At 39.3% G+C, this 22472-nt stretch overlaps 1 protein-coding gene across 3 annotated transcripts in view; it reads right to left on the bottom strand.

Moving 5' to 3' along the window:
* Nucleotides 1–11941, bottom strand: part of golga4 (golgin A4) — an 82278-nt gene extending 70337 nt beyond the window's left edge. For 2 of the 3 annotated variants that reach the window (XM_017702647.2, XM_017702648.2), the window contains exons 1-3: nt 11714–11941; nt 8904–8978; nt 1727–1828 (exon numbers count right to left, since the gene is read on the bottom strand). In XM_017702647.2, coding sequence (XP_017558136.1) covers nt 1727–1828; nt 8904–8978; nt 11714–11794 — 258 coding nt within the window. In that variant the 5' untranslated portion in view covers nt 11795–11941. The remainder of the gene's footprint in view (nt 1–1726; nt 1829–8903; nt 8979–11713) is intronic. The other variant, XM_017702650.2, reaches the window with a different exon arrangement.
* Nucleotides 11942–22472: the final 10531 nt, after the last annotated feature.

The following is a 22472-nucleotide window of genomic DNA, read 5'->3' as shown; positions in this document are numbered from 1 at the left end:
GAGGCGAGAACAGTTCTGAGTTTTAGGAACACGTCATGAATCAGACATAGCTGTTTCCTTAGGACCTTCATCAAGAACACATATAGGAAAAATTAGGAGACACTGGAGAATGAGAGCTCACTTTTCCTGTAAAGATTTTTTCAGGGACGTCCTTGCTTATTTCAACACAACACCAAGAAACATCCTGTATGTGTCACAACAGCATGGCTGCGTAATCAGAGAGTGAGGGTACAAGACTGACCTGCCTGCAGTCCAGAAGTGTCTCCCAATGAAAATATGTGGAACAAAGAACAACAACAAAGGCCCTACGTTTGTGCAGCTGCTCATATAACAGAAAAGAGTGGTTAAAAGGAAAAGTGGTGTAATACGGTGGTGAACAAATGTCCCAACATTTTTTCGTAACATGCTGCAGGCATCATATTTGTAATTGGCGTATATTCACAAAGAATTTCATAAGTAGCCAAACGAGCTGATTGGTTGAGAGGCGTTCTAACTGTGCTGTTATTACACAATAACATCACTCTTACTTTGCCACAAACAGAAAATAGACACTTAAGATCACATTTGACTGACAGCCTATTTGGTCAGAGTATACTAAATTCCCAAACTGAGCAGCTTTTCAGTCAGCAGCTGTGACAGAAGAGCTAAACAACCTGGAATCAGCCAGAAATTAACCCAATACCATTAGCCAAACTAAATGGGCTGTAAGAAGCTTTACAGACTGGCTGGAACAAAACAACATTAATACTGATGTGGAAAAAACTGATCAAACTGAGCTGAACTTGATATTACGGCAGTCTTATGGCTCAGTCTGATTTGGTCAGACTCTGAAGATCAGACCAAACGTTTGGTGAATGGTACTGGGTTCATTTCTGATGATTCCAGGTTTAGCTGTTCTTCCGTCACAGCTGTCGACTGAAAAGCTGCACAATGGTGACGACAGTTTGGGAATTTAGTGTATGGAGCTGGAGAACGAACTGCCGGCTGTGCAGTGTGTGGGCGGGGCTCATTACTCTGCTGTAGCAACAAGCTGCTCGATAAGGAACTATAATTTGGTGGAAGGAACTGAACATTAAAACATACTAAACGCTGCGTTCACGGCCCAGTTTATTAATTTCTTACGTTATTTATTTAACTGTTGTATTAAAGCAATAGAACACTCGAGGAGCATGTTATCGCTGATAACATCACAGCTGTGACAATCTACGGCCACCAATCCATAGCTGTGATGTTATTTCACGACAACACGCACCACTCCTTCTTGGGTTCTACTGCTTAAATATCAAATATCATGTTTTTGCACTGTTCAGTTTAATACAGGTCAATGAGAAGTTACAAATTACTTCTTTCGGGTTGTATTAGCATTCCATGTATTAGCATTAGCATGTATTCCACCTCCCGTCCCAGATTTTTTTGGAACCGAGATTAGCGTAATAGAAATGCACCAAACTACACCAGCACTCCTGCCTTGCAGGACCGCAGCTGAGCACCCCGGATTAGATGCAAGAGTTAAGGGTGAAATGCCTTAGAGTTACAGCGAGGGAACTGGAGAGGAACATGAGGTTGTGGAAGGTTGCAAGCAGAGATTGGCTAGAACTACACACACATCCTCTAGCCCAAAACCCCCAAAAGCATTGCACAAAGAGGGTGAAGGAAGAAGGGGCAGCAGGTCTGGGGGAGCTTAGGTGGGGTGGGAAGAGGAGGCGATGTGCGAGGATGGACTCACCGCACTGGGCACCTGGGCCGCTTTGGGTCGTTTTGAATGGTCCAGAGCAAAGATAGTATATTCAGAGAGAAAAGCAGGCTCTGCTATCATCCCGGCCAGCAGCTGACCAAACCCCCCCACACAAAATCAGCCAATGCATTAATGAGGGGGCCGGGCAGTGAAGTGGGGGGAGAGGGAGACAGAGAGCAATGAGAAACATCACCAGGAGTGAAATCAAGAGGGCATGACTGTGACAAATAAGAGTAGAAGCAAGAAAAGAGAGATAGATAAAGATGAGACACTCAACCTGAGGTTTTGGGTTTACATTGTTTGACGTCCCTTTCCTCACAATCTGATCTAGAACCTTTAATGAGGAGCTCTTCTGTTTGCTTTGAGCTCCAATCAAATAAGTATAGGCTTAAGTGCAAGGAGCAAAGAACGGGGCAAAACCAAGCTAAATAATTTTACACACCTCACTGGAAAACCTGAAGTTTGTTTGCCGTTTTTGTTGTTTATAAACAATTTAGCCAAAAGTGAGTGAGTGCAAATGGTACAACTTGTCCCACCGGCAGGACTAACTCAGTCTCTAAACCGTCTAGTAAATCAGTGCTAACGCAATCAATTCAATACTATTCTGTGGACTTGCTCGCAGGCGCCCTCTAATGTCGCTGTCTGGTTTTGCAATGGTGGGCAATATACCAAGAACTTATTGCTACCGTGAGAGTTGTGGTTGTCATACACAGAGCTGGACGATATGGCAAAAATCTATAAATCATGATACTTTCAGAAATTTTCACAATGCTTGACATGTTCTGATATTCAGTTCTCAGATATCTGATCAGAATAAAGAAAAAAAAGCTTGTAGTGCCACATTTTTAAAAATGCTATTAAAAGCTGTCACACAATGATTTATATTTAGTATTTCAGTGATGTGATAACAGCAGAAATCCAATAATGACTGTATTATTGGGTAAACGTTTAAACACCCAATAAATGTGGCACTAATTGCAGGTTGTGATTGTGTCTCAAAATGTCGTTTTGTGAAGGGTTTCCAGCGTGACGGTCAGCGCTTAGTGATTTACTGAGTGTCCATTGGTCAGTTTCACACAATGTAGATGGACACACGAATCCACCAGCTCCACAGAGTGAGAGGCAGATGACGTGTATTCAGCCCTTTTCATAGGCTCATAACTCCGGATATGAGTCTCGTATGATCTTGTGATAGGATGAAATGGAAAGGGCGGCTTTACGGATTCAGGAAGGGTTTGAACTGGATTTCTGAGCTGGATCATCACAAAGATACAGAGACGGATATAGAAACAGGGAATTTGACATACGTGAGTTTGGTGAGGGTTAATTATCATGATGCGATAATTATTCCCATATTGCCCAGCTCTAATGCTGTGGTATAATGGGAGAAAAAGTCTCTGTAAAGCTAAAAATCTATAAATTTACACATAATACAGTAATATACATTATAGTACAAATATGATCTTTATGTGATACATAAATCTATAAATCTAATATATTACAGCCACCAAGAGGTGATAAAAATCATATACACTCTTAAAAAAGATGGTTCTTTAGTAAAGAAAATGGTTCTATCTAGAACCATGAACACTCAAAGAATTCTTTGCATGAAAAGGGTTTTCCTATTGTCACAACAGAACAAACTTTCAGAGCTTTATAAAACCTTTTTCATACACAATACCATAAACAGCACATTCTCCATCAGTATAAAGAACCATTTAACAATCCAAAAAGCCCTGCAATCACAGAAAGACTACAGAATTATTTTCTTTTCCAAGCAACCCTTGAAGGACCACCTTTTTTAAGTGTGTAGGAGAGAATTCTGCGCAGCTCGCTAATCAGAAGCACTTATGGTGAAATACGTTCAGTCTTTGGAGTGAATCTGAAGAAACATCTGGTGGACTGCTGTCAAAATCCACAAATGATGTTGCTATGGGAAGAGGAGAACATGACAAAGCACCGGAACCTGTTAAACTCCATAAAATGTTTGTTTTATTCAATGTTCATAACTGTTGAATGTTTCCCGTTTGTGCCCCGCTCTCCGCTACACGCTTTCATCAAGGTAAATAAGGAGGACATCAAAAAGGTAAACTGAGCCGCCGATGTGCGAGATGACGTGGAACTGAATCTCTATGGAAAGTTCCAGAAGAGAAAGGCAGAATAACCTCAGCTTTACACCCATTTACTCATCTTCACACTATGACTCTGGTACCTTACGCTCAGGCTAAACTGAGAGATTTCAGAAAAAAGCAGAAAAATCTGCGCTTTGAGGTTAGAGGTGATTGACTTGCTTTAGGGTTCTGCAATCTAGTTCCCTGCTAGAACATGAAAGGGACAAAAAATAAAAATAAAAAAAGAGAAATTACTATCCGGAGGCTGTTAATCGCACTTCTTCATGTTTCCTATTCCAAGGGAGCTTCGCTGTCACAACATAGAAAAGTCAAAACAATAAGAAGCAGTAAAATCTTCACTTAGGCACTTCAAAATATGGTTCTTCAAGGGTTCTTTAGCAAAGAAAATATTCTAAATAGAACCATGAACCCTTAGCATGATTAAATGGTTCTCTGCATAGTAAAACAGTTCTTCTGATTGATGGAGAATGTGCTGTCAAAGGCTCTATATAGCACTAAAAAGGGTTCTTGTATGGTTACAAGCTTTGTCATGTTATCACAATACAGGAACCCTTTTGGGGTGCTATAGAACCCTTTTCACAAAGGCTCTATATAGCACCAAAAAGGTTCTTCTATTGTTACAAGTTTGATATAGTCACAATAGCGGAAGCTTTTTTGGTGCTCTCTAGAGATCTTTTCAAAAAGGTTCTACATAGAACCATCCACAATGCATTCTGCATCCATTTGAAGAAAGGTTCTACATAGAACCATAGAGTACCAAAAAAAGGTTATTCTCTAGTCTAGACATCAGAAGAACCCTTTTTGGTGCTACATAGAACCTTTTGCAAACTGTTCTACATAGAACCATCTACAATGCATTCTCTTCAATCTGAAGAAGGGTTCTTTATAAAACCTTTCTGAAAAGTGTTACACATGGCACCAAAAAGGGTTATTCTATTGTTACAAGCTTGACATCAACATACAAGAACCCTTTTTGGTGCTACATACAATCCTTTTCAAAAAAGGTTCTGCATAGAACCATCTACAGCACATTCTCCATCAATCTGAAGAATACTTTCACATGGCAAAGAAACTCTTAATCATGCAAAAGGGTTCTCTGAGTGAACATGGCTCATGTACAGAACCAGTTTCTTTGCTAAAGAACCCTTGAAGAACCATCTTTCATAGTGTAGGCACCATTATGCAGTCATAACTGACAAGTTTCCTTCAAATGTACCTTCAAATAAATACAATAAAAAGCAGGAATTTTGAGTCGATGAAACATTTATCATTACCAAAGCTGTCTGTGAGGACTAGATAACAAAAGAACCTGCTATTTCTTTTATCTGATTAAGAGACTTTAGCTGATCAAGCACAGCTTGTTACCTTACACTAGACGAGACCCCAAATCTGGATTAATGACCCTCCAGATTAAGCACTGTGATCACCTCCTTAATCTACTGCACAGATTTCATCTCGTTTTTACTCACTGTATTTTTTCCAGGTCTGATTGACATTTGTGAGCTTTTATGCACCAAAACCATTGTAATTAACATTTTCCAGCCTCTCTCTATCTCTTTAAATATCCAGTATTCAAAGTGAGAAAAACACAAACACAAATATTATTCCCTATTGCTTGACTGAATTAGCTCGGATTTAACTGCTGCTTCATTTATTTTTTGCCTTCTTTTCCCTTGAATTCTTATTGTCCATGTCAGGTTTAAATGATCTGCTGTCCCTCATCACATATGGCTTTGTTCACACAGCAGGTAAAAATGGTCCAAATCCGATCTTTTTCTTCATATGTGACACAGATGTGTGTCAGTGTGAACAGATTAACAAACTGAATGACATTTTCAGTTCCGATTCGAGACACTCTCATACGTGGCACCGAAATCCAATCCGTATCCGATCTAAGACGACGGGATTCAGGCTTCATTCACATTACCAGACTGAAGTGGTACAAATCAGATTTTTGGCCCTGATGTGACTCAGATGTGATGTTTTCAGGACTGTGTGGACACAAATCTGATCTTTTCAAATCCGACCTGAGCCACTTTCATATGTGCTCATAGATTAGATACGTATCCAAATCATCACCATGTGACCTTAATGAGATGCTCAGATCGAAATTCATGTGCTTTTTTCCGCCAAGCTGCGCCATCACTCAGCATTACCATGGCAACAACGCTGAACAGATGTTAAAGCCTGTAAACGGTGGAAAAGTAGCTCATCTTACTTTTGCATTTTTTGCATTTGAGCAAAAAAATCGTATACGAGCAACGAGGCTTGAAATGTGAACATAGCTTTAGTCACAGCAGCCAGATCGGAATTTGTGCGACTCTTCCGTCAATCCAACTTGTCATTCATTATAATTTCGTGCTGCTGAGACTCAAACATCTGGGCTGATGTTTCTGTAACAAAAAATTATTAGAGAGTCATCCAAAACCCTCCATGTTTAAAATAAACATCCGAACGTGGCTGCAGCGTCAAACGACAGTTTGAAAGCGAAGTTTGAAGAATCCAAGGACACGAACCAAAGAAGTGACCTTGCCCTTTTTACGGCTCGAATGCATTTTGAGTGATGAGCCCACTGGTCAGTCAGTGAAGCTTCATGATGGCTCCTGTGATGCTGGTGAAGATGAAGCTGATCCTCCGGAAGCGACTGCCATTCACTGGCGGTCGTGATTGTTTACCACTGGATGAGCATTTAAAAGAAAATCTGAACAGCCAAACAAAAAAAAATCTGATTTGGTGAGAAAATCAGATTTGGGCCACTTTTACCTGCTGTGTAAATGTAGCCAGAGACACACATTTGTTACAGCCATCAATGAAAAAATGTTTTCCCTTCACTCTTGAAACTGCTGGTTGTCACAGTGTGCAGTCGTGACTACACATCACTCAGTAAATAAATTTAAAGATTGTAAATTTGAAAAATAATTTCTTAAAAAGACTGTAAATTAATGTTAGGTTTACAGCACTGCTGCCACCGTCTGGTGAAAGGAACAACTGCAATAGCCTACATACAGGCTGGAGGGCAAATTAGAATCAACGCGGGCCGCATTTGGCCCTCAGCACTGCCATAGTCTGAAGTGTAAGTGGGTGGGGCTAAACCACTGCAGGCTGAACAGGCTCATACATGTGTGTATGTGTTGGTTTTGAGACCCTGCAGACATTAGACATTCAGACTTGGTTCATGTTTTAAGATTGCTATTTATTCTTGTGCTTTTAGCGGCTCCTGAACTACGTTGGTGAGGATTTTAGTATTATTCTGTGTTCATTCATTTATTAGTTTTGTATTTTACTGTGTGCTTTTCTGGCAAGGTAAAGCACTTTGAGACTTGTTGTAGAAAAGCGCCACATAAACATTTACTTACTTATTAAATATTTAAAGAATGAAATTTGGACCAGGGAGCGAAAAACAATATTTACACGTATTACAAAAAACTCAACATATCAGAGATCCAGAAACATACTACTGACGTTTACTCTAAGAAACCCAATATCACTGACGGCACTGTTACTAATCAGCCCAATAATGTTTTAAAAGATTATATAAATCAAATGGTTATATAAGTGACTTCAAACATCGGATATGGGCCTGCTAACTTATTTTAACTAGGATTTAGAATATACAAGCTGACATCTGTGGCCAAAGTACACTATCTGAACACAGTGTGTAAGCAAAGTGCTCATATTTGAATAGTTTCAGTTGATGTTTGCACTGTTTTCATAGAACATCAAGTTGCCAAGCTTGATGTAATCGAGGCTACAGAACTTGAATCAAAGCTTTATTATAAACTCAGTTTCCATAAAGTAAGACACTGAGGCCCATATCATGGAAAACGTACAGATAACATAACTATCATCCTTTTTTTTTTCTTTTTAACAAAAGACTTTTATGCAGTCAGTAAGCAATGCCACTGTTTCCATACTATGGAAACTAAGTTGCTGTTTTGAACCAACCATTCTTGTGATGTAACAAAAACCAAAGCTTTTACATATATTGTCTTATTTAGGCCACAGCAGTTTAGCTTCACCCACTCACACTTCAGTTATAAGAAGCAGTGTGCCCTGCTAAGCACAACAGAGCTGGCCAATCAGAACAGAGCTTGTTTACACAGACAAGTCTAAAAGACACAGTAACAGAAACAGCCTGCTTAATTTTAGAGGAATAAAAAGAGGCTGGAAAATGATCACACAGGAATTAATTGACTTTAATTAATTGATTTTAGTAAATAAAACCGCATAAACGTCATAAAACAGATGTGAATGGTACAAAAACAAGTATAGGCTCTTTAATAAATGTTGATCAGCTTTGCATTCAGCTGAGCTTTTTATTATTGATATTAAATAACAATGTTATTAAATATGTCTTATGTAACAGAAGTACTTCCACATGATATCCTAGTTCTTGTTTACTATTATTATTATTACTACTATTACTATTATCATTTAATTACTGTTTACAATATACACTTACATTCAGAATGCGAACATTTTTCATTGTGCAATATGCTAAGTGCAATACAGATTCCTAGGCAACTCTTATTTTATTTTATTATTATCCTTATTATTGTTGTAAATAGCCTAGAGATTTAGCTTTAATTTTTATTATTTATAATGTTGATAAGGTTTATACTGTTTCCCGTTTCTACTACTGAGTGCCTTACTCCTGTTACTCTGCTGCTGCTGTAATACTGTGAATTTCCCCGCTGTGGGACTAATAAAGGATTATCTTATCTTATCTTTAATGAAGTCTGTATGTTTTGGGGTCTTCTCATCTCAAAACCTAGAGGCACTTTTAGTAAATATAACTGTTAGATCAGACAATCTGCACAGATCAACGTGAGCTTTGTTTTACTCAAACATGTCAAACGTCTTCAGGGCATACGAGCAGGTAAATCCATTGAGATGAACAGAGTGTGGTAGAGCTCTGCTGTAGAATAAACCTTGATAAGCAGCATTCACAATGTCATTTTGGTCATTAACGGTGTAAACCTGGTGCACTCCGTGTAAAAAATTGCATTAAAAAACAAAAGAGAATGAGTCGTTACCTCTCGGTCACTCGGGGTGGGTGAGGCATCCGGGTGCAAGCCAGGTGGTTGACCACGCCGCTCACCTGAACTCACCTAGTGATGGATAATTATTAGTTAAAACCAGACAAGACAATCAGGCAGGAAGAGCGTAATGGAAAAGGGGAATCCCACCAATTTTTCAAATTTCTGCACCATTTCATTTTTAACAGAAGGTCAGAATCACTGACTTGTGCAAATGTCCTTATTAAAAAAGTGTGCAATTAGAGTAAACTCTGATTTATATATAAAGTCTATTTTATCAGCTCCACTTACTATGTAGGTGCACTTTGTAGTTCTACAGTTACAGACTGTAGTCCATCTGTTTCGCTGATACTTTCTTACCCCCTTTTACCCTGTTCTTCAGTGGTCAGGACCCCCTTGGACCTTCACAAAGCAAGTACTATTTGGGTGGTGGATCATTCTCAGCACTTCAGGTGGTGTGTTAGTGTGTGATGAAGGACTAGAGGATGACCAACACAAACTGTGCAGCAGCAGATGAACTATCTGACTTTACATCTACAAGGTGAACCGACAAGGAGTGTCTAATAGAGTGGACAGTGAGTGGACAGTGTTGAAAACTCCAGCAGCACTGCTAAGCCTGATCCACTTGTACCAGCACAACACACAAACACACTACCACCACGTCAGTGTTACTGCAGTGGTGAGAATAATCCACCACCCAAACAGTACCTGCTCTGTGAGGGTCCATGGGGGTCCTGACCACTGAAGAACAGGGTAAAAGGGGCTAACAAAGTATCAGAGAAACAGATGGACTACAGTCTGTAACTGTAGAACTACAAAGTGCAGCTATAGAATAAGTGGAGCTGATAAAATGGACAATGAGCGGAGAAACAAGGAGGTGTTCTAATTTCTAATTTACTATTTTTCATGGAAACCACTGTTGACGCAGCCCATCAGATTTAAGTGGGCAGGGAGGGGGCGGTACTTACGTAATTCTCATACCCTAAATCAAATGATTGGGTTTATTATGAATCAATTATACACTCTAGATGTGATTTTTTTGGTTCATTTTGTTAGTGAGTGTGCGCTGAGTAAATCTGAGCCAAATCAGCCTGTGCATTATATACAGTTGTGTGCAAAAGTTTGAACACCCCCAGTCAGACTGTATTATTGTTTTTTTACATGAATATACGTTCAACAAATTCACAACAGGGAACAAACTTTAATATTTAAACATAAAATCAAATGTGCTATAGTCTTGGCACAGATGTTATGTTATTTAATGTTATTACAGTGAGTTAAATTCAGTAAATAAACTAATTACACATTAAAATGTGCAGAAGTGTCTTCTCTGTAGAAGATGATTTCACTTATTTTCTCCAAAATTTTGCATACAACAAAATTTGAGTTTTAAAACTTTTAAACATGAAAAATACCAAAAATCTAAATCGAAAGTTGGCACACTAAAAGTAGTACATGAGCACAAGGCACACATTCAAGCACTCATTGTTACTGCAGTGCTGAGAAATGTACCGGATCAAAGGGAAATTTTAATTTTGTGAGTGATTTGTTGAGATTGTGGAAAAACGACACAACAGCGGTATACATCTTAGACATTAAGAGGAAAAACACACAGATACAGCTTTTGAGAACTTTCTGACGTTTACTGCACTGTTTCCTTACACTGGTTATGATGGGAACCAGGGGTCTCGATGACCCTGCGTGTGTTTTTATACATCACACTGAGGCTGTGATGGAGCTTTTAGAGGTGGACATCTGGTTCCTATCACCACCACTGTGAACAGTTCTGACTCAGTAAGTTTCTCTAGAGCAGAGCGTTTCACACCAAACCGCTCTGTTTACATCTTAACCACTTAATAATGCAGGAAATTTTGGAAACCTGGTGTAATTTCCCTTTAAAAACATCCTGTTTCTACTTTAAAGGGGAAATCCACCAATTTTCCAAAATTTCCCCCATGTTTGAGATGTAAACAGAGCGCTTTGGTGTGAAAGGGTTCAGATGTCTTTACGGTGGTGGTGATGGGAACCAGGGGTCGCCATGACTACGGAATAAATATGCAAAACACATGTCTTGTTATATATAGTTTTATATATAATATTGATGGTGGAAATTCTTTTTATTAATTCGGTGGAGTTTTCCTTTAAACAACAAAACTGCATAAAATGACTGTTGCCATAAGTCAAAACTGTACGAGATCTTTGTGGAATCTATTGAATTATACTTTAAAAGCTTGTTCGGTCAGAAGCGGAGGCTAGTTTGGTTTTCACTCCAGCCAGTCGAGCTGGTTTTGGCTTCGTTTGACATTTGGGTCCGTAAACTGAGCGTGACGTCCGCGGAAACAGCGAGCTAAGCTAACTTAACCTTGGTGTTGTTATAGGAAAACTGTAAACACGTGTGGGAAAAGACTCCAAAACAGACCAAAACAACCTCCTAGAGTACGTTTTGAAACACGACCTTGCCGTTTTCCTTTTAAATGTCACATGACGAGCTTGAGCAGATTCAAAACAAAGCGTCGATTGCAACGATCTTTCCGTTCCACCTTAAACTGTGCGCAGCTCCATTCTGCCCACTCGGACGGCAGAATGGAGCTGCTGCACTATTTAAGGTGGAACGAAAAAATTCCAAACAAGACCAAAACAAGCCAACTTCAGCTTGAGCTCTGCAATAATAAGGGCTCATCGTTTCTGAGTGACGAAGGAATTAGTGATAAGACTGATAAACAATAAAATAAATCCACTCCCGCTAACGTCTGTAGCCGTGAATGTTGGGCTACGAGCTAAGCTAGCCGAGCAAGTTAGCTACTAACCTGGGCCTGCTGCTGTGGTGACTGGGCACTCCTTTGTGGCGACTGCTCCTCATTTATCTTCTGTTTCAGTTTTTTGAACATGGTGGCCCTCAGTGAAGTGTCGCTTCTTGTGTGTTTTTATTATCTCAAGTCTTTGCGCTGCGCCAAAGCGAACTGCGCGGTCAGTGTCCGCGGCTCTCAGGTTTGCCGTCTCTCATTTCTTGGGCAGGTGTAAAGCAAACACTGCGCAGCTGCAGCCGACGTGGAGCAAAACCGAGCAGCTACGGCAGAGCGGGAGGCCCAGACTTAAAGGGCCAATACCCCACATTTTCACATTTAGTGATTCTGGGACCCTAAGCTAAATTTAATGGGGTCTCCTGGATGTACATTTTTAAATTAATAGACTCTGGGTGAAATAAGTCTAGTCAATACATCTACATTTCCAAAACAGCCAGGACACTGTGCAAAGTGTTAACAAAAAATCAAAGTGTAATGATGTGCAAATAATTTAAACCCTATATTTCATAGAAAATAGTACACATGTTGTTGTTTTTTGAAAAATATCTGCCCATTTTTAATTTGATGCCAACAACACGTTCACAAAAAGTTGGGAAAAGTTGTTTACCACTGTGTTTCATCACCTCTTCTTTAACAGCACTCTGTAAGTGTTTGGGAACTGAGGAGACGTTGTTGTAGTTTAAAAAGTGAAATGTTTTCTGTTCTTATTTTCCAGTTCAGGGGCTCATTTGTTGTATTTTTTAATTTCATAATGTGCCAGATGTTTTCAGTGGTGACAGGTCTGGACTGCAGGCAGGTCAGTTTAACGCCCAAACTCTTTTACTATGGAGCAATGCTGCCGTAATACATGCAGAATGTGGTTTGACATTGTCTTGCTGAAACAATCAAGGCCTTCCCTGAAGAAGATGTCGTCTGGACGGCAGCATATGTTGTCAAAACATATATATATATATATATATATATATATATATACACACCGCTCAAAAAAATAAAGGGAACACTTAAACAACACAATATAACTCCAAGTAAATCAAACTTCTGTGAAATCAAACTGTCCACTTAGGAAGCAACACTGATTGACAATCAATTTCACAGCTGTTGTGCAAATGGAATAGACAACAGGTGGAAATCATTGGCAATCAGCAAGACACACTCAATAAAGGAGTGGTTCTGCAGGTGGGGACCACAGACCACTTCTCAGTACCTATGCTTTCTGTATATATATGTGTGTGTGTGAGTGTGTGTATTCATATATATATATATACATATATATATATATATATATATATATATATATATATATATATATATATATATATATGTATAGATGGACTGGCGACCTGTCCAGGGTGTATCCTGCCTTCTGCCCAAAGACTGCTGGGATAGACTCCAGCATCCCCCCGCGACCCTGACGGAGAAGCGGCTTAGAAAATTGATGGATGGATGGATGGATATATATATATATATATATATATGTAACCTGAGATGAGAGATGCTGTGCAATAATGACTGTAGAAGAAGTCACAGGTAACGGCATATAATGACCACGCTGAATGAATAAATATGTGCAGATATTGTATCAAAAAAAAATTTGTCCAGATGTGCAAGACGTGCAATAAGGTATGCAGAAAGTGCAATATGTGCAGCACGCTGTCTATATGTACAGTTGAATAAAGAAACACAAGATAAGCATGAGATGTAAGACCTATGATGATTCATGATTTAACATGAGATTCAGATTCAGTCCTCACCTCTCCTCTTTCCTCTTCCCTCTTCTCTCTTCTTTTCTTTTTTGTTTGTGCAGTTTGTGCAGAGTTCTTCTCTCAGCCACCTTGACTAAAGAGTCCAGAGTTCCACACTGACCACTGACCCCGCTTGCCTGACCAGCTTGTCGAGTCGCATCTCATCTCTTCTTTTTATGCTTCCTCCCCAGAACACCACAGCATAAAAAAGACAGCTGGCAACCATGGTCTGATAGAACATCTGCAGGAGCTTCCTACAAATGGTAAAGGACCTCAGCCTCCTCAGGAAGTAGAGCCTGCTTTGACCCTTCCTGTACAGGATGGTTGTGTTGGCTGACCAGTCCAACCTATCATCCAGTTGCAGACCGAGATACCTGTAGGTCATTACTCTCTCCACTTCAACTCCCTCATTAGAGATTGGCTGTGTGGGTGGCCTAACCCTACGAAAGTCCACCACCATCTCCTTGGTCTTGGCAGTGTTCAGAAGCATAAATAAATCCATACCTTGTAAATGATTACCTTTTTTAAGTAACTAAAAAAAATAACTGTAGCTATCTACACTATTAAAATAGATGGATGATAGGATACATTAAAAAAATGTAGATTATTACCTTATTGCTTTGTTCATAACAGCCTTTCTTTATGCAGGTGTGTCGCGATGTAACAACACAGAAAATTCCATTATAACCTTGACTGAGGTGTGAGGCTGCGTTGAATTTCCTGAAAATAATCACAGTCACAAATTGAGCTTGTTTTTGTAGTGAATATGTATTTTTGAAAAGGTAATTTTATGTACAAAATCTAATTTGTACTGTCATAGGGCCCTCGTCTCATGGGGCTCACTTTGCTTAGTGCATAGAGCACCTCTTAATATTAAACAACACTTTATTTAAATGTATTTAAATGTACAGCATGAAATAGTATATAACACTATATACTGTAAGAGGGGGTCATAGAGTTTCTGACTGGCTCCCTTCAGTCTGAGAGGAGATGAGACCCCTGAGCAGAAAGCGCTCTGCGTTCTCCACTGAATCCGTCATAACTGTGCAGCATGATTTTCATGGCCAGTGAACCTCCAACAGCTCAGAGCGTTCGGCGCTGGTTCTACAGGATGATCTCTGAAATCACATTGAAAGAGCCGCGAGTGTAGCGTTGTCCGACATGCTCAATCCAGTATGGGATGACTTTACAGGAGAAGGAAAAAACTTACTTTACTTTCAATGTAAGTCAATGGAATCAGAGTTTGTTTCCAAGTCATTTTAGGTCATTTCTTTTGGTCCATTCTTTATGAAACTTACACACAATGTAAAGAGCACCAGGTATTTTCAAATTAAGTCAAAAACTGAAAAAAGACAAAAATGGAGATACAAGGTTTTCTTTCAACAACAGCGATATATTATTGATACATCTAATATTTCTTATTTTTATATAAATTATTGAAAAATTATCAATATCATAAAAAATATACTACTACTACTTAATAATAATAATAATAATAAATAAAAATAAAACAAAAATAAAATGATTATTATTATTATTGTATTTGCGAATGTTGTAAGAATATTATGAGATTATACAACATTTAACAGCAACCTGTAATGGATTACTGTAGAGTTATTACCATTTCTCTGCTGCATTGGAATGACATCAATTTTTCCTTTGGACACCCAAAAAAAAAAAGATTCTACTCACTCAAACTGCTGATATCATTTCTAATAAATTATTTTAAAGCAGAATGTCTGTGTGTCTGTCTGTCTGTCTGTCTGCCCTGTGTTAGACTGGCAACCTGTCCAGGTTGCATCCTGCCTTCTGCCCAATGACTGCTGGGATAGGCTCTAGAACCCTACTACAACCGCCCCCCCCCACCCCCCCCGCCCCGCCCCAGACCCAGAAGGAAAAGCTGCTTAGAAGATGTATGTGTACGCGTGTGTGAGAGATGTATGTGTACGCGTGTGTGAGAGAGTGCACATGTATGTGTGTGTGTGTGTGTGTGTGTGTGTGTGTGTGAGAGAGAGAGAGAGAGTGCACGTGTATGTGTGTGTGTGTGTGTGAGAGATAGAGAGAGAGAGAGAGAGTGCACGTGTGTGTGTGTGTGTTTTAAAGCATTTGTGGTATCAGATGTTTGGACCCCACTGCATGTGCTTTTTCATTGCTGTAGATGGCACTGTGACCTCTAAGCAACCGTGTAGCAGCAGAAGCTCAGGCTGACTGCAGTCTTGGTCTTCTTCTTCTTCTTCTTTCGGCTGTTCCCTTTAGCGGTCGCCACAGCGGATCATCTGTCTCCATCTTGCCCTATCCACTGCCTCCTGTACTTTCACACCAACCATCTCCATGTCCACCTGCACTACATTGACTGCAGTCTTGGTACACAGTTAAAAAGATGGTTCTTTAGTTATGGTAAGGGTTCTATTTAGATGAGTTCTTTATAGAGCCACATGTAACACTTCCTCAATCTGACGAACAATCTCACCATACAAACAACCATTTAAACATGCAAATGGTTCTACTGTACATAGAACTCTCACAGACTTAAAGAAGATGGTTCAGTTGAACATAATTTCAACATTTCCTTGTTCGAGTTTAATTTCGTTTCGTTAGTTCGTTCAGTCAGTCGTTCATACTGTTGACTAGGTCGGAGTGAACTAGCCAGCTACCAAGGTTCACAGGATGGCAGACAATGCTAATATTGTCGACCTGATTTTAGCAAATTTAGCAGTACTGTATAACTGTATCCAAAAATGGTATTTGTAAATATATAAATATATATATATATATATATATATATATATATATATATATATATATATATCAAATATACTGGTGATAATGATATGGAGATATTACACTAACAACAACAATCAGTGTATTATATATTTATATATTAGGCTTTCTGGATACACCACAGAGCTGCTGCCTCAGTGCTTCTCTGTGACGTAACATAATAAACGCTGACTTATGGTCCTGCTAATTGCTGGCAAGAAGGAGGGGTGATGTCCTGAGGATCCTGAAATCTCAGTCATGCTAGTGTTAATAGACGTCAGGGTCACTAATGAATGACATTCTATTAGAGACTGGTTTACCAAGAGAGACACTGGAGAATTTTCTTGTTATAAAAATGATGACAGGACATTAGAGTCATAATTAATCTTTTCGTACTTTTACTTTTGATACTTCATTACAATTGAAGGTAAATACTTTTAGTATTACTATAGTAATACTATTAGTAATACTTTTAGTACTTTTATTCAAGTGGAGGTCTAAAGGGAGGAACTTCTACTTTTACTGGAGGAATATTTTACCTTGGGTGTGTCTACTTTAACACAAGTACATGGTTTGTGTACTTTGTCCACCACTGCCTATTATCATACATGCAGAAAGGAGCTTAAATCCAAACATATTTTACAGTCAGTAGTGTTTTATGAATATGGTGACATTCTGGTTAAAATTGAGGATTTTGTAAATCGACTGACTCATGGTCAGGTGACCTTGTGAACTGTTTAAAATCAGTAATAAAAATTACGGTTAATTACACAGCCATTAAAGCTCAAAACAGTGGTGACACATAGGAGTCCTGAGCTGCCGGATAAGCAAAATTATTAATAAATTAATGAAATATAGTGAGCAAGTGTGACTCGCCTTCTCAGGGCTCGAGATTCTTCCTCTCTGATGAGCCTCAGGCCAAAGAAGCAGTTTAATAGAGCTGAAAATACTGTGTTAAAATGTAGAATAAGAGTCCTGAAAACACCAGCGATCAAAATCTTTGAGACAAATAATTTTTAAAAGAAAATACATATTTTCTAAAATGTAGTAAAACATCAATGATATTAAAAGTAAACATGAATCTGTTTTATACAAATTCCGAAGTTAAACCTTTTAAAAATGTTGTTTTATATTAAAAATGGTTTCTGGAATGTTGAAAACTGGTGTTGTGCTGAGCTGTTTTACAAATGCAGAGTGACGATAGGGAGATAGTGTTTCATCTCAGATCAACTATGTAAATGTACATACCAACTTTTTAAGCCCTGCAACCTCTGTGACACGGGTTCCCCTCCAAATGGGGAACACTGATGGTCTCCCTGCAAGAACCTGCAGTGGTTCTTCTGAAGACTAGTCCTACTTACTCTTCACAGAATGCTGTAACTGAGGTGAGCTCCTCAGCTAAGGCCTCGTCCGGACAGATACATAGACAAGAGGGCAGCAGCTCACGATTGTGAGCATGCACAACAACGGTGCCCCAACACTCAATGATTTTGTCTGTTGGAGCCTGAAAAGCTGTTCCAGAACATTCTGGCTGCACTGCTGCTCTCAGTGATACTCGACAAATGAGCTTTACTTAAATACACACGACGGAATTATCACTATGTAGCTAGTCTTAAAATTAACAAGTGTTCATGAAGAAGTTACATGTCATTTAAGCAGTAGAACACAGAGGGAATGCGTTATCGCCGATAACATCACGGCTGTGGTTTGGTGGCCGTAGATCATCACAGCCGTGGCGATAACATGCTCCTCAAGTGTTCCATTGCTTTTATACAAGTTAAATACAGTAAGAAATTAATAAACTGGGCCGTGAATGCGGCGTTTAATATGTTTTAATGTTCAGTTACTTCCTCCAAATTATTGTTCCTTAACGAGCAGCTTGTTGCTACATCAGAGTAATGAGCTCCGCCCACTCACTGCTCAGCCGGCAGTTCATTCTTCAGCTCCATAAACTGAATTCCCACACTGTCGTCACCACTGAGCAGTTTTTCAGTCAGCAGCTGTGGCAGAAGAACAGCTAAACAACCTGGAATCAGCCAGTAATGAAACCATTACCATTCCCCAAACGTGTGGTCTGATCTTCAGAGTCTGACCAAATCAGAGCCAAATCTGAGCCAAAGCTGCTGCAATATCAAGTTCAGCTAAGTTTGGTCCGTTCTTCCAGATCAGTATTAATGTTGTTTTGTTCCAGCCAGTCTGTAAAGCATCTTATAGCCCATTTATTTTGACGAATGGTATTGGGTTAATTTTTGGCTGATTCCAGGTTGTTTAGCTGTTCTTCTGTCACAGCTGCCGACTGAAAAGCTGCTCAGTGGTGACGACAGTTTGGGAATTTAGTGTTGTCTCATCTTCGGAGTCGGACCAAATCGGCTGTCGGTCAAATGTGATCTTAAAGGTGTCTGTTTTCTGTTTGTGGCAAAGTAAGAAGTAAAAACTTTCAAATGGCTTGAGCATCTTCTACAGCTGTTAAAGTCATTGCTTAGCAACGGCGTCTCAGTGGAGTGATACAGTCTTTGTGAAAAAATGTGATGTTATGGTGAAATAACAGCAAAGTTAGAAAGGCTCTCAACCAATCAGCTCTCGTGGCCGAAACTAACTGCGGTATAATTTGCCGTATTAAATGTATTAAATATAAATTCATCCAACTTTTCCAGCTATCAAATACAAACAAAGTCATTTACAGTGGTTTGTTCTGTCATGTAGCCGAGGTGGCCTCTGGTTCCTATCACCACCACTGTAAAGACATCTGAACCATTTCCCACTAAACCCCACACACTTAATTATGGTAAAATAGTGGAATTCCCCTTTAAAGTAGAAACATGAAGCTCTTAAAATGAAACTACAACATGTTTTTCGAAATTCCTGCATAATTAAGTAGTTCAGATGTAAACAGAGTCGTTCAGAGTAGTTTGGTGTGAAAGGTTCTGTTCTAGATAAACTTACCGAGTCAGAACTGTTCACAGTGGTGGTGACAGGAACCAGACGTCCACCTCTAAAAGCTCCCTCACAGGAAGTTTCTACATGAAATGGTTATGAATTCCCTGCCTGATGATTGAGACACTGTTTTATGATAGTTTTGAGGAGACTTTGCTCGTAAACTTAATCCATGGTGCAAAATAGTCCCCAAAGAAAACTTATTATTCCAGATTTTCCACAATTTTCTATCATCAACATTCCATATAAGCTCAGAAGACTCACGCAGGTTCTCTGGTGGTTCTGGATGGTAAATAACATGTCTATATTTGCGTTGTAGTCATGGCGACCCCTGGTTCCTATCACCACCACTGTAAAGAAATCTGAGTCTGTACAACCAACCATTTCTGAACGATGAATCTCTGAATAATGCAGAAATGTAGAAAAACTGGTGGAATTCCCCTTCAAGTAGTTAAGTCTTGAATTAGTGCTGGCTTGTTAGAGCTCCCTCAGTGATGTGCTGCTTGTTTAATGGAGCTCTCAGAGGACCAGGATGGACTACAGTTATGGACACTGATATAATTACTTCAGTACGGAGCACTTTGACTGACTCTCCATCGACTGTTGATCACCATCTCGTGGGCATCGCACTTCTGTCAGGTTGCAATGCGCTGTCCATCCGTCATTCCCCCTTAGCTGTGTAGGAAGGCCGTCAGTCACTTTCAGATGTTTCTGCTGCCAATACGTTCAGTACGTTGCACTGCGTTATGCACTCTCACGCAGGAGAGACGGGGGAGAGCTCAGTTACTCAGAGGCTATTTGGACTAGGCCATCCAAGTTTTTATAAACTGATCTAGCGTCTGTCTTCTAGTTATGCGTAGCATTTAAAGATGATCACACATGATACATCATATTTATTTTAATAGAAGAAACCAAATGTTATAATTGATCCCAAACCCTGTAGATTTTTGCAACATTAATACATTAAATTTCACTAATTAACTTTTTTTCCTAATGAGCATATTGAGTGTTTTACAATAACATCACAGTGATATGTATAATGGCCCTGACTGTCCTGCCCTCCTCACTGATTATATTTGAGATTTGGTGGGATCCCCTCTGTTAGTACCCCTCATACTCACTCTTGGCATAGTTATTAAAAAGAAACAGAATTCACACAGCACACAGGGACTTAGACCTCTGCACTTAACCCATCTGTGCAGTGAAACACCACATACACACTACTGAGTACACACTCTAGGGGGCAGTGTACACACTTGCCCAGAGCAGTGGGCAGCCCTACCCAGGGCGCCCAGGGAGCAGTTGGGGGTTAGGTGTCTTGCGCAAAGACACCTCAGTCACATACTGTCAGCTCAGGGGATCAAACCAACAACCTTTCAATCACAAGGCTGGTTCCTTGACCTCCAGCCCATGACTTCCCACTTGTATCCCCAAAATGAGAACTTTACAGGAGAAGAAAAGCATACTGTACTTCTAATGTAAGTCAATGGAACCAGATGTCTTTCCAAATAAATTTTGGCTTTTTCTTTTGGATCCAAAAAAACCCCAGAAAAACTGAAAAATGGTAAAAATGGAGATGCAGGGTTTTCTTCTGACAGTAGCGATATAAGAAAATACATACAAATTGTTGCACTATTTGATGGTGTAGTCTTTCACAGAGTGGTGAACCCCTACTCATCTTTACTTCTGAAAGAATCCTCTCTGAGATGCTTTCTATACCCAATCATGTTACTGACCTGCTGCCAATCAACCACCAGGTGTTTTTTAGCATTACACAACTTCACCATCCTTTTGTTCCCACGTCCCAACTTTTTTGAAACACGCTGTTGGAATCAAATTAAAAGTGGGCAAATATTTTATATGTTGATATGTTATATAACTATTTTCTGTACAAAAGAACCCTTGAAAAACCATCTCAAAATGTATATTAATGTGTATGAATGTAGGTTAGCTGCACTTCAGCATTTGCTCGCTGGAGTATTCTATAAGGACTCTTATTGTGAAGGTGGACTGGCTGGCTGGCTGTGTTTATGTGTAGGTCAGGAAGAAATGAGTCAGTCTAGCTCAGAGTCATAAGACGTAGCGAGGTCTAGAGAGAACTAGAGAAAACTCTCCTTATGTATGGTGTGGCTGTGGCCTCCAACAGTTGGTTAATAAAACACTATGTCTTGTTTGAGCCATGTCTCTACTAGAAGAGATGAATGCTACAATACTTTTCAGTTCATATTTATAAATACGAAGTGAGAAGACATCAAGTGTGCAAATTTGAAGTGAATACGTTTTTTTAAAAGTTTATTAAATAAAAAAACAAAAACGTCTGTACAGTTTATCCTCACTGTGTACTGTAGAGATCTATACACAGCTTCCAGGGATGTCAGAGGATCTTTCTCTGCTGTTGAGGAGGCCATAAATCAGGTTTATTGACAGGTTGCCTTGTTTCTGCAGTAACTGCAGTAGTTGCTTATACATCATTGTTGCTCCAAACAACCCAACAAGTGCTTAGTGTTGCGCTAGCCTAGAGCCAGATTGAATTAACGATTGTTTAAGACCAATTAGAGGGCAATAATAAATGCAGCTTTCCAACAGTTTTGCTTAGCCAGTACAGTTAAAGCCTGAGAAAAAGCTGCTTTTAAACGAGGGTACATGAAGAAATTGTCTCTGGCACAAAAAGCACCTTGTCTTAAAATGAGCGAAGACTGATTTGCAGATGACCCCACTCGCTTTTATCTTCAACTCAAATAATTCGCTTCTTTCACTGACAGTTTGTTGATGGGAGGCTTTAATCCTGGCAGTATGTGAATGTATCTATTGACTTTTATTGCTAACTAATGAGATAAAAGCCCTTAGCATTGCAGTATTGTAAGGCGTGTCATATAATATAATCATATAATATGATAACTATATAATCACCTACTGCAATAATTTAAGCTGACTGCCGTCATTTTTCCACAAATTTCACAACCATATTAGGCCACAACAAAATATAAAATGAGAAAGTAAATGTAAATAAAACAACAACAACAACAACATCACCACCAACACCACCACCAAAAATCACTATTATCAACACCACCACCAGCACCACCACCACCACCAACAACAACAACAACAATGATAATAATACACTTTACATTAACAGCATTTATAACATCACAGTAATATTTATCACTGCCCTGACTGTCCTGCCCACCTCACTGATTGTATTTGAGATTTGGTGGGATCCCCTCTGTTAGTACCCCTCTTTTTAGTCTCCACAAATGTTTGTGCTGTGTTTATGTTCTATATTCTATTCAGAAATTGTTCTGTTCTGAATGCAGTTGTTGGAA

This window comes from Pygocentrus nattereri, chromosome 5, assembly GCF_015220715.1.
Source record: "Pygocentrus nattereri isolate fPygNat1 chromosome 5, fPygNat1.pri, whole genome shotgun sequence".
NCBI lineage: Eukaryota > Metazoa > Chordata > Actinopteri > Characiformes > Serrasalmidae > Pygocentrus > Pygocentrus nattereri.
Note: the sequence above shows the minus strand (reverse complement) of the source record. Positions and strands in the feature narration are given on the sequence as shown.